General features: G+C 36.5%; 1 protein-coding gene across 8 annotated transcripts in view; it reads left to right on the top strand.

The window, feature by feature from the left end:
- GALC (galactosylceramidase) overlaps window positions 1-13336 on the top strand; it is a 58345-nt gene that overhangs the window by 29134 nt on the left and 15875 nt on the right. For all 8 annotated transcript variants that reach the window (XM_072839593.1, XM_072839594.1, XM_072839592.1 and 5 more), the window contains 4 exons: window positions 1250-1405; window positions 3585-3709; window positions 5585-5712; window positions 12599-12688. In XM_072839593.1, coding sequence (XP_072695694.1) covers window positions 1250-1405; window positions 3585-3709; window positions 5585-5712; window positions 12599-12688 — 499 coding nt within the window. The remainder of the gene's footprint in view (window positions 1-1249; window positions 1406-3584; window positions 3710-5584; window positions 5713-12598; window positions 12689-13336) is intronic.

Here is a 13336-nt window from a genome sequence, read left to right as displayed (position 1 = left end):
GAGAGAGGCAGAGACATAGGCAGAGGGAGAAGCAGGCTCCATGCACCGGGAGCCTGACGTGGGATTCGATCCCGGATCTCCAGGATCGCGCCCTGGGCCAAAGGCAGGTGCTAAACCGCTGCGCCACCCAGGGATCCCAAATAATTGTTTTAATGTAATGAATACTATGACACCAAACTGCAAAGTTTGGAGTTATGATGTAATCCAGTCCCCATCGTTCTGCTTGTATTGTTATTAAAATTTTTGTAAATAATTGTGTCTTAGAAAGTATACACTCGTGTTCCTAAAGTTACTTAGCTAATGTACTCTCTTATTCCTGTGTTAACTGTCCATCTATTTTCTATTTCACATTAGAAATTTCTTAAAAACTGTCAGTAACTTCTAAAATCATAAAAAAAGACAAAAAATCATCACTGAGGTAGTGTTTTACTATTAGAATAATAAATATACATTTATACTTTGACTTTTCTTAAATAATGGTATAATGTAGGAGTTCTCAACCTTTGTACTTTTGATATTTTCACTGGATAATCTTTGGTGAGGACCTGCCTTTTGCATTGTAGGATGTTTGGAAGCCTCTCTGGCCTCTGCTCACTCACTGGATGCCAGTAGCAAATCCTGCCTTAACCCAGAGTTAACCACTACTGCTTTGGGATAGTGATTTGTAGTTAACCAAGGTGGTTTCTTCTTTTTACTCAAGGAAGAACTCTCTGGGTTTTTGGTTTTTTGACTTTTTGTTTTTGCCTGGGAATAAATACCAAGCTGTCTTTCTCTGTGTCTACTCAGGGGTAGGTAGGAGTGGGGGAGCAAATACTACTTTATATAATAGATTCATTAGTCTTATTTTTGGCTTCCTTCATACTCCTTCTTTTCTACTGTCTGAGCTCTCTGCTTCCCCTGGAAAGTCTGAATTCTGTCTCCTAGGGTGTTCTAGGCTGTGGCCTTCTCTGCCATCTCCAACTGTCAGTGTGCTTCCATCCATTTTATGGTTTCTGGAAACAGAAATCTCATCCACTGATGATCTTCCTTCCTATTTTGTGTGTTGGTATATGTAGGCTTATTGCATCTTAACGGGCATCCTGAGACAAGAATGGGAAGCAGAAGCTTCTAGTTGGTGTGACATCTACCCACAAGCTGCCCATTGTTTCAAAATAGAAAACACTGGTGAAGATATACGTGTTTATTGACTCAACAAATAGATAAAAGTGGCACGTCTGCCTTTTCCTATTTCCACCCTTTGTTTTCCTAGAGCTCATTATCCTGGGACCCATACAGTAAAGGATGCGAAGTTGACTAAGAAGAAACTTTGGTCTTCTGAAGATTTTAGCACTTTAAATAGTGATGTGGGCGCCGGCTGCTTGGGCCGCATATTGAACCAGAATTATGTCAATGGCTACATGACTGCGTAAGTTACTGAAAACTTTTGAAGGTTTTTATTTTTTTTCTTAAAAGCTTTGAGAAGCTTTAACTGTAATTAGATTCAGATTTGCTTTCTAAAACAATAATAAATAGAACAAGAGTAAGCCAATATGTATTTTTGTGATGTTAATGTGAACTGATACATTCTTTTTTTATAGTCTTTGTTCTTTTTCTTCCCTTTTTAAAAGAAAAGGGAATCATGGAGAGTTTGGTTCTAATAACTTAATTTGGTATTAAAAGTAATGCATACTCATGACAGAGAATTTAGTAACTGCCTATACATACAAAGAAGGAAACAAAATCACCCATATTTTTGCCATCTAGGGGTAACAATCCCTAAAAATATTGGTGTGTGTCCTCCCATTTATATTTATATGCATAAAATTTTAATATAGAATCAAGATCATACTATATAATGTTTAGTAAATAAGCTGCTTTTCACTTAAGATATTATGAACTTTTTTTCATATTTAAGTGTACTTATTTTTCATCATTTTTAGTGCTTATGTATATTGTTACATAGAACTTGGTTTCCCAAACTTGCCTTGTCTCAAGAAGCACCTGAGACACTTGTTGTATTGATTCCTTGGCAGCTGTCCAGATCTGCTGAATCTTCAGAAGGCTGTGGAGACTCAGGTGGTGTTATCAGTGCCCCAGCTGATTCTGATGCCACACAAGTTTGGGAAGCACTGATGTAGAAAATGTGTTATATTTCATTGAGTGTTCTTCTCTTCCAGAAATGGAGGTTGCTTCTATTTTAAGTTAACAGCTTTGTATACGTTGAAATGATCAGTTGTATACAGATATCTTTGTACACATCTAGAATTATTTCCTTAGGGTATATTCTTAACGGGAATATGTATCTGAGTTTGAGGTATATTTTAAAGACCTCTGTGTCTATAACAAAATGCCCATCAGGTAGTTTTGGTTTATTCTTCTATCTCTGGCCAGATAAGATACTATGCATCTTATAATCCAGGGGTAAAATCATAGGAACTCTTAAAGTTTTCACTGGTAGAAAGGAGTTTTGAAAATTGGAGCTATTGGGCAGCCCGGGTGGCTCAGTGGTTTAGCGCCACCTTCAGCCCAGGGTGTGGTCCTGGAGACTCGGGATTGAGTCCCACGTGGGGTTCTCTGCATGGAGCCTGCTTCTCCCTCTGCCTGTGTCTCTACTTTTCTCTCTCTTTCTCTCTCTCTCTGTGTCTCTCATGAATAAATGAATAAAATCTTTTTTAAAAGATTTTAAAGATTTTATTATTTCTATGCTGTGTTGTCAGAATTGGATGGCTTTGATTTTTCCTAAGACAGTCATTTTATGTTGGGTGAAGACTTGTAAGAAAAAGTGAATTCTGTGGGTAAGCTCTGGGTTTTTGTTATTTTTTTAAGCTGTGAGAAACCAAGCAGTCCTAGGGTCCAGAGCTTTCCTTTTCCCCTTGGGTGTTCCTGTAAATCACAGAGTCACTATTTCAGGGTTCAGTACCGCTATAGAATTCTGAAAGAATGGGCTAAAATGCAGACCAGCAAGTTGCCCCATTAGTAGATGAGACAGACCGTGTTCTATATACTTCATAGGCATTAATGCAGTGACTCCTGACAATAATCACGTGAGCTAGGTTCAGTTATTATCCTCGTTTTACAGATGAGGAAACTGAGGTCCAGAGAGGTTAAGTGGTGGAACCATGATTTGAATGCAGGCAGTCTGACTCTAAGAGTTCTCAATTAAAAACTTTGCAGCAGCTCAGAGTCCAGTTCATAAACTTATGTCATGAAACTGGGGCATTAAGAAGGCTGACTGTCAAAAGGAAAGCAGGTATGGATAAAGCCTTTATTTGTATATGACGCAAATCTGTGGCATGTCTGGTACTGGTAGGGCTACACCACTGTTCAGCAAAAATTATATACCCCATATACATTTGTGTTTTTTAATTACGCAATTCACCATTAGAAATACCTAGATGGATCTAGTGTTAGAGTTTTCAAAATGTGAACGAACTTGGGTGACTTAACATTTTCTTGTTTTGGGTGGTCATCTTTTGGTCCTTTACATCTACTAATGTAAATTCTAATAAGGTTTGTTTGTTTATTTATTTACTATAGTTTTCTAGACATTTACATTTTGATCACAAGCTGTTTGGTATTTCTCTTTTATCATACCAACCTTTTAGCACAATTGCTTGGAATTTGGTGGCTAGTTACTATGAACAGTTGCCTTATGGACGATGTGGATTGATGACTGCTCAGGAGCCATGGAGTGGGCACTATGTAGTAGAGTCTCCTATCTGGGTATCAGGTATGGTTCAGATTCCATCTCTCACTCTTCAAATTTCTCTCTAGGAGAAAAATGCAGAAAACAAGAGGGGATTATACTATGTGTGTATGCGTGTCCAAGTGCATGTATATGTGTGTCGTATGTAAGTTCCAAGTTTGTGTCTCTGTTGTAAGCAAGATTTGCCATAGTGTTCCATAAGAGCCTTTTGGGTAAACTAGATACTTTCTGAATGGAATGAATTCCATTCTTGGTTATTCTAAGAGCGGGCTCTTAGAAAAGAAAGGGAAAGAGGGAAGAGAGTAGGGAGAAGGATTATTGTCTCGTGATGTTTGATAAATGTATAATTTTAAATTATACTTGTTATTAAAATGATATATTTGTAAAGATTTATTACAATTCAAGAATATCTACAAGTCTTAACATTAGTCTTGGAGACATTTTATTTTTTTATATTAATATAGGTATGTTGAGAATAGTGTACTAATAAAATCAAATGAATTATTAAATGAATAAGGAAATGTAAAAGCTATGTGAAATGTTGTAGCTTTATAGTGATGCATATTGTTACAGATAATTTTAAGAAAAATATAAAATCATGACTCCATACACATAAAAATGAACACATGTTGAAGAGTTTATATTACTCATGATACGTAGGAATGAGGCAGGTGAATCAACCACCTCAAAGGAAAAATCAGAACAGTACAAATTTATTTAGAGTAAAGGGATGTGAGATAAATTGCAAATGGAGAGAGATTGGGTTTCCCATAGCAGGGAGGGGAGGAAATCAATTAAATCCTTACCAGATAGGAGATAATCTACTATCCATCAGTTACCTACAATTTACAGAGTTTCAAAATAGTTTAAAGATAATAAGTATCAGTCATTAGTCACAAGGGATGTTGAGATCATGCAGACAATGGATGACATTGTACTACTCTTTCATGAATGATGTAACTATACTAAAACTGAATATAATTTAAACAGAATAAAAGCCCTATTGTTGAATAATAATCAAGTTCTTTCTATAGCTTCTTTGGTAAAAACATTAAAATTTATGATCATTTTGTTTTATTATCATAACTACAGTCTTTTAAAAAAATCATTTCTTCAAAGACAGTATGCTTTCATAGGAAAATTCTGAATTTGAAGTGAAGTTGTTTTCATTTTAAACCTTTATTTTGTGGATTTTTTTTTATTTGTTTTCCTCAGATTTGTAGTTATGACATTAGTCATGAAATCTTGACATTATTCTAAACTCTGAATTATACTTCCATAAATATGTAATAGTGAAGTTGCACTTGTATGTCCTCATTGGTTAACACCTTAAATGTCATAATCATTGGAACCCAATCATTGGTCCCACATTATCTAGGTGAACTAACGTACTCTTTTAATATTGTTGCTGTGTTTTGGGGATGGGATGGGGACATGGAATATATCGCCAACTTTGGAGGTACCCAATAAACAAATATTGTGTAAATAAAACTTGGTTGAAACCATAAAGCTTAGTTTTTGAAATGCAGTATTAATTTTTAGCCTTATTTTTTGTAGCTCTACTAGGATGGGTTAAATAGAGAGGAAGAAAAGTTCAGAAGAGATAACTTTATCTTACCCTTTGGGGATAAAAGAGTTAATACTCTTGAATTGATAGTGTGATTCATTTATTTTATGAGTAATTCTAACTACAGTTACTCCTACTACGATCGTACCATTTAACTGGACTAATTGTTCAAAAATTGAAACATGAGGTTGGCAAATAACTTTCTTCTAAAATAGAAACTAGCTTGTTAGACTCAATCAGACTCAAATCAGTAGACAGCTTTAAAAAAATTTTTTTTTTAAAAGAAACCCTTTTATCACTATTTTATTGGATCTTTCTCTGCCTTTCTATAGCTCATACCACTCAGTTTACCCAACCAGGTTGGTATTACCTGAAGACAGTTGGTCATTTAGAAAAAGGAGGAAGCTACGTGGCCCTGACAGATGGCTTAGGTAACCTCACCATCATCGTTGAAACTATGGTAATTCTTTGTTGTTTGTATAGAATTAACTCACTCTCTTTGTATCAGAAAAACAGTAGAAAACAGAACTAAACACTTTTCTTTTAAAAAGACCACAGCTTTACCAAAGTATAATCGACATATAAACATGTAGAGGAGGAAGAAACTTCTTCCTGTATCCTCTTAGGTTCAGAAGCTGAGGCCCCCCAAATTAAACTGGCAACACTCCAGATTAACAGGAGAAAAGAAAACAGTTTATTTGTGCATGCAACATGCATACATGTGGGAGATGCTCAGTGATGAGCAACTCTGAGAGGTGGAGCACTTAATGGAAAATAAATGACTTTTTGGGAAGATAAACGGGTTTTCAGGAGAACAAACAGGAATGATCATGACCCTGTTCATTTATACTTGCGAGAGGTTTTTCCCTTTCCTTCACGGCTGTAAAAACCCTCTGCAGAAGGGATTTTGGGTAAGTTTTATTCCCATTTCTTCTTTCTGGGAGTAGAACCATCTTAAGGAGGAATTTTTGGCAGTTTTATTTCCCAGAAGTTGCTGCTCTTAGTAAGCTCAAGGAAGCTCAGAGAAGATTTTGTCTCCGTAACTTCTGAATCTCAAATACTTTCAACTTAAAATAATCTTTATACCAAAGTGGCTTATTTTTTGGTGGCATATTATGATCTCCTTCAAACACATACTTAAAATGTGCAACAATATGAATGTTCATATCTTAATAAGCCATTGTCACAATCAAGATAGTGAATGTATCAAGAGCCCCCCAAAGAATACTTATTGTCCTTCCTTAAATATTTTGTCCTACTCCTCCTCATATCCTAGGACTTCCCTGTTCATTGCTTCTAGTCACTGTAGATTAGTTTGCATTTTCTAGAGCTTTGTATCAGTGGAATCATACAGTATGTACTGCTTTTTGTCTTGCTTCTTTCACTCAGTGTAATTATTTTGAGATTCATACATGTTGGGAGACACCTATTGATAAGTAGTATTCCATTGTAAGGACATACCATAGTTTGTTGATCTATTCACTTGTTGTTGATGGACGTTTGGCTTATTTCTCCTTTCTGGCTATTACACTTGAAGCTATGAACATTTGTGCACAGGTTTTATATGGGCATATATTTCTTTTCTCTTGGATAAATACATAGGGATAGATTGGTTGCATAATATGATATGTTCATGTTTGGCTTTTTAGGAAGCTGCCAGACTATTCTCCAGAGATTTTGCTGTTTTAAATTTCCATCAGCAGCATAATTGAAGTTTCAGTTTTTCTTTAGCATTGTGAACACTTGTTATCAGTTAGAAAAATTTTATAATGTATAAATGATGTATGTATGATGTAGTGCGTTATTTTGGTTTTGCATTTCCCTACTGACTGATGTTGTTGAGCTTTTCACGTGTTTATGCTTCAGTTATCTTCTTTGGTGAAGTGTGTGTTCAAGTTTTTTGCCCATTTTTTGGTTGGCTTTTTCTTACTGTTGGATTTTGAGAGTTCTTTTTTTTTAAGATTATTTATTTATTTGACAGAGAGAGAGAGAATGAGAGAGAGAGAGAGAACACCAGAGAGCACAAGCAGGGGGAGCAGCAGAGGGAAAGGGAGAAGCAGACTCCCAGCTGAGCAGGGAGCCCAGTGTGGGACTTGATTTCAGGACCCTGGGATCATGACCTGAGCCAAAGGCAGACATTTATTTTATTTTTATTTATTTTAAGATTTTATTTATTTATTCATGAGAGACACAGAGACAGGCAGAGACATAGGGAGAGGGAGAAGCAGGCTCCCTGTGGGGAGTGTGATGTGGGACTCGATCCCTGGACCCTGGGATCATGACCTGAGCCAAAGGCAGATGCTTAACCACTGAGCCACCCAGGTGCCTGAAGGCAGACTTTTAACAGGACTGAGTCACCCATGTGCCTCGAGAGTTCTTTACATATTACATATTCTGGGTACAAGTCCTTTACAGATATGTGCTTTGTGAAGATAATTTCTCAGTCTGTAGCTTTTTTTTTCCTTTTATTAACAGTGTCTTTGGAGGAGCAGGAGTTTTTTTATTTTTATGAAGATCATTTTATTCATCTATACTTTCATGGAACATGCTCTTGTTATGGTATCTAAGAAGTTTTTGCATATGGGTATCCATCTGTTCTACTACCATTTGAAAGTCTCTTTTTCCCATTGCTTTACCTTTTTACCTTTTATGAAAGTTGTGTCTGGTATCAACACATTCTCTCAGTTTTTATTTATGTGGAAATACATTTGCCTTTATTTTTTTGAAAGATAATTTTGCTAGATATAGGATTCTTGATTGATAGGGAGGTCTTTTTTTTGAGCATTTTGAATATGTTGGTTTTTGTTTTTTCTGATGATAAATCAATTTTTAATGTTACTGAAGCTCCCTTGTGAGTGGTAAGTTGTTTTGCTCTTGCCTTTTTCAGTATTTTCTTCTTTTGAAGAAAGCATTTTTACTGGTGTTTGTGTGTATCCCTTTGCTTTGATTCTTAGAGTTTGTTGAGCTCCATGGGTCTGTAGATTAATGTTTTTCATCAAGTTTGGAAAGTTTTCAGCTATTATATCTTCGAACATTTTTTTCTACTTTCTATTTTCTACTGTCCCATTGTAATATGCTGGTGTATTTAATGCCCTAGAGTTCTGTGTGGTCCTACTCATTTTTCTTTATTCTTGTTTTTTTCCCCTGTAGTTATTCAGGTTGTGCAATCTCTATCAGTATGTTTTCACATTCTCTAATTCTTCTGCCAGGTCAGATCTACCGTTGATCTCTCTAGTGAATTTTTTGTCAGTTGTTGAATTTTTCAACTTCAGAATTTCCATTTGGCTTTTTAAAGAATTTCTATCACTTTATTGATACTGTCCATTTAATGAGACATTATGATGATACTTCCCTTTATTTTTCTTATTTAAGCCTTGTTTCCATTAGTTTTTTAAACATATTTAAATTGGCCTGACTTTGAAGTCTTTGTTAAATCCAAAATTGATCTCACAGCCACTTTCTGTTGCCTTTTTTATGTATGGGTCACATTTTTGTTTGTTTGTTTCTTTGAATGTCTCATAATTTTATTTTGAAAGCCAGATCTTTTATATAATACAAAGTAGCAACTCTGGGTACTGATCTCTTCCCCACAGGTTTGATGTTGTTTGTTTGCTTGTTGTGAAGTTTATCCCCCCACCCTCCTCACCTGCCCTGTGAAGCCCCAGATTTTGCTTCCTCGAGGGGGCAGCTCTGGGCATGTGCACAATCACCCCGGGCCCTCTTTGTCTCTTTCCTTTTTCATACCTCTCTGTTAATTGCTGGCAGATTGCACTTTTGTTTTCAGTAGTGCCATGTGACTTAGATTGCTCCACAGACTGATCCAGTTAAATTCCAGCTTATTTGCAGAGGTGGTTTCTGAGGTTGGTGTTTAGATTTCATCTGATCTCAGGAGGGCTCTTCTTCTGTTTTTGTGGCTTTTGATGGCAAACTAGCTGGACTGTGGTTTAGCTTATGTATCTAAAGAAGCCACCAGTCTCTTCTTATTTGCTTTTCACCAGAACCCCATTATTTTTGAGAGCAACCTTACTCTTGAACTTCCTCCTGCTCTGTGTTAAATATGGTCAACTTGTTTGGGGCGAGTTGCTAAGTTCTCTGTTTTATAGCCTGTCTCTATCCTGGACAAAAATCTCTGAGCTGAAGCCGAGAGCTGGGACAAAGACAAAGAGTGTTTCTTTCTTAGTAACACCTTTGATTTAGGAGTGCAGGATGATGGGTTGGGCTTTGTGACCCCAATATTCTCAGTATTCCAAGGTGAACCCATGGATAGGAGCTGGCAGAGGAGCCTCCTAGTCAGCTGCTTCTTAGCGTTGGCCTCAATTATCTGAGGGGGTAAAGGATGAGAAATCCTGAAATCCTGCTTCTCCCAGGAAGCTACTGCAGCCTTCAGCTGCAAGCTGGGAGGAGGGAGCCCTGTGTTCTTGGCTGCACCTACCTGGCATGCAGTTTCTGCCACTTGGGTAGGAGAGACAGGGATGGAGTAGATTGTGGTTTAAATGCCACTGGCTCTTGCTCTTTTTAATTGATTTTCTTGAATAAATGTTTATTTGTTGCATGCCCTTAGGTCATTTCCATTTTTTAAAAAAAGATTTTATTTATTTATTTATTTATTTATTTATTTATTTATTTATTTATTTATTTATTTATTTAAGAGAGAGAGAGAGAATATGGGGGAAGAACAGAGGGGAAGGGAGAGGGAAAGAATTTCAAGCAGACTCTGCATCCAGCATGGAGCCCAGTGTGGGACTTGATCTCAGGACCTTGGGATCATGACCTGAACCAAAACCGAGAGTTGAATGCTCAACCAACTGAGCCACCAAGGTACCCTGGATCATTTCCATTTCTAAAAAAATAATTTTCAACAGTTTTGAGAGGTGCAGCGTCATGGAGCTCCTCACATTGTCGTTCTGGAAGTACAACTCTACTTCAGTTTTTTATGTGTGATTTCCTTTGAACATATTTAAATACTTGATTTAATGTTTTTGTCTCATGAGCCTAATATATGGCAAGTAATGCCTGGCTTTCTCAGACATGGTTTCTGTTGACCGCTTTTATTCCTGTGTATGGATGCCGCTCTCCTGTTTTGTTTTGCAAATCTTATAATTTATTTGTTGAAAGCTATATCTATTACATAATGTATTGTGGCAGCTTTGGAGGTCAGATTTTCTCCCCTGTCTAGCATTTGTGTTGCTCTTTATTGGCTCACTGACCTTCTTGAACAGATTCTGTACTTTGTCAGCTTTATCATGTGTGGCCACTGAAGCCCCTGCTTAGTTACCTTAGTAGTAAGCTCATGACTGTTACAGAGGTTTCCTTATGTTTGGAACTGGCAGGTCTCCTGGCCTTGGCCCACAGGCTGTGTTTCATGTTGGGGTGTATGTCAGTGCTCAGGAAATGTACAGCTAGCTCTGTGGGAGCTTTTACTTCATGTTCGAGCAAAGCTTCAAGGTTGACCTGAATTTCCCAATATAGCCATAAGGGGTATTCAGATTATCCACGTCTTCTTTAGTGACCTTTGGGGTTTTGTGTCTTTTTTTTTTTTTTAAAAAGAGTGAAGGAGGGCAGAGGGTGAGATAGAATCCCAAGCAGGCTCTATACCCAGTATAGAGCCCAATGTGGGGTTCAGTCTCACGATCCTGAGATCATGACCTGAGCTGAAATCAAGAGTCAGATGCATAACTGACTGAGCCACCCAGGTGCCCCTCGTTTTTGTGTCTTTCTAAAGGTTTTTCCATTTTATTCAAGTTGTTCAATTTTTGGACATACAGTTTTTGGTGTTATTCTCTATTATTCCTCTACTATCTATATAATTTGTTCTGATGTCACCTTTCTTAGTGTTGATAATGACAAGTTGTGTTTCCTTTCTTTTTACCATGATTTCCTGATTAGTCTAGCTAGAAGTTTATCAATTTTATTGATGTTCTCAAAGAATCAGCTTGTGGTTTCTTGATTATTCTCATTTTTCTGGGTTTTGTTTAGTTGATTTTTCCTTTGATCTTTATTTTTTTTCCTTCTGCTTACTTTTGTTTTATTTTTTATTTTATTATTATTATTTTTAAGGTTTTATTTATTTATTCATGAGAGACACAGATAGAGGCAGACACAGGAAGAGGGAGAAGCAGGCTCCATGTAGGGAGCCCGATGTGGGACTCGATTCCTGGACTCCAGGATCACTCCCTGGCCGAAGGCAGGCGCCAAACCACTAAGCCACCCGGGGATCCCCCTGCTTATTTCTGTTTTAAATTTGCTCTTCTTGTCCTAGTATCTCCAGGTAGAAGCTGAAGTCTCATATCTTTCTTCTCTGATCAGTGTTCAGTGCTGTAAATTTGCTCCTAAGTACTGCTTTTATGGCATCCCACAAATCCTACATTGTATTTTTATTTTGATACAACTCAAAATTCTTTCTGATTTCCCTTTTTATTTTTCTTTGAGTCATAGATTATTTAGAAATTTGTTATTTAGTTTCTATATATTTTGGAATTTTTCTAGTGGTTTTTCTGTTATTTATCTCTGATTTAATTATCTTGGGTCAGAGGACATCCATTGTCTGACTTGGATCTTAAATGTTCTTTTATGGCTAAGAATAGTGTTCCTTGGAAAAATGTTGCTTGTGTACTTGAAAAGAATGTACATCTGCTGTTGCTGGGTGAGGTGATCTATAGATGTCAATCCTGGCAAGCTGTGTGCTAGCATTGTGCAAATCGCCTCTACCCTTGTCAATTTTCTGTCTAGTTGTACATCATTTACTGAGGATGAGGAATTGGAATCTCTAACTACAACTGTAGTTTTTTAATGTCCACAAAGCCTGTTACAGAGGCTCTGAGATCAGTGCTCTGAGATCATTGAATCCCCTGAAGTAGGGATTATGTCTCATAATTCTTTTGGTCCCAGTCCATGGTAGTAACTATTTAGTAAAAAATTATGTTGTCAGTGTGAGAACTGTTATATGTACTTACTGACTTTAGTTGTATATGAAGGTTATATTTAGATGAGATGCCTTTTCAGTGAAAACATACAAGCATTTGCATCTTATTCGATGTATTTTACTTGGAAAAGAATTATATAAAAATTAATCTGTGTGCCATAAATGACTCTAGTTTAGCCATGAATTCAAAATTTAATTCAGTCAAAATGCTGGCGAGCTTTACTTTGACTAGGCATCCATGGTAGATTTTCAATACAGATTATATTAGGAAAAAAGTCTATAAAAATTTTAAATAAACTCATATTTGTCATCTAAGATGCACCATTTCTGTTCATCTTGAGGCCTTAAATGTTTGATTTTCTTTTCCTCAGGTGGCTAGTATCATTTGGATAACTTCAGTGGTTATTTTTTTTTTCTCTCCTAGAGCCATAAACAGTCTGCTTGTATAAGGCCGTTTCTGCCTTACTTCAACGTGTCACGTCAGTTCGCTACCTTTGTTCTTAAGGGTTCTTTTGTAAGTAAATATGTGGGACTTTATTTTGGTTTTGATTCGAGGATTTGTATTTGATTTGAGAATTTATGTATTTTATCAGAGGCCAGCAGTTTATAAGTGAAGTCTTACATTAAGAGCTATTAAGTACTTGCACATAAATGGATAGAAACCCTGGCGTCTTTGATTTGCTGATTGTTCTTAGGAGGCAAAACTCTCCTTGGCTAAAAACTCTCTTGGTGGCTTTGAAGAATACTTAACAAAAGTCATTTGCAACAAAGTTGTTCTTGTTGGTAGAATCATCAGGTATGTAGTCTAGGAAACTTTCAAGCATTGATCTTTTCAGTACTCTGTACAAAAATACCAACAACATAAAAAGATGACCAGTTTTGCTATTTCTACCTATTGTTAGTTTTGAACACAGAAAATACAATGCCTTTTCTTACTACTAGTGGCATAAAAGTTGTTTGTTAATACCAGAAAATTCCTAAAGAGCATTTTACACAGGTACAGTAGTATTTTTGAAGCAAAGGCACTAAAATCTTTTTAAACATTTGCCAAGAGTATGTGGTATTTATAGGAAATAAAGTATTTGCTTGAACAATATCTTCTTACTCTCAGAATGTTGCTATTTAAGATTGGAAGTGGGTCTTTTGGCAAATAGAAATAGAG

The sequence above is a fragment of the Canis lupus genome, chromosome 9 (assembly GCF_048164855.1).
Source record: "Canis lupus baileyi chromosome 9, mCanLup2.hap1, whole genome shotgun sequence".
Classification (NCBI taxonomy): Eukaryota; Metazoa; Chordata; class Mammalia; order Carnivora; family Canidae; genus Canis; species Canis lupus.
This window is presented reverse-complemented; position numbering and strand designations above follow the sequence as displayed.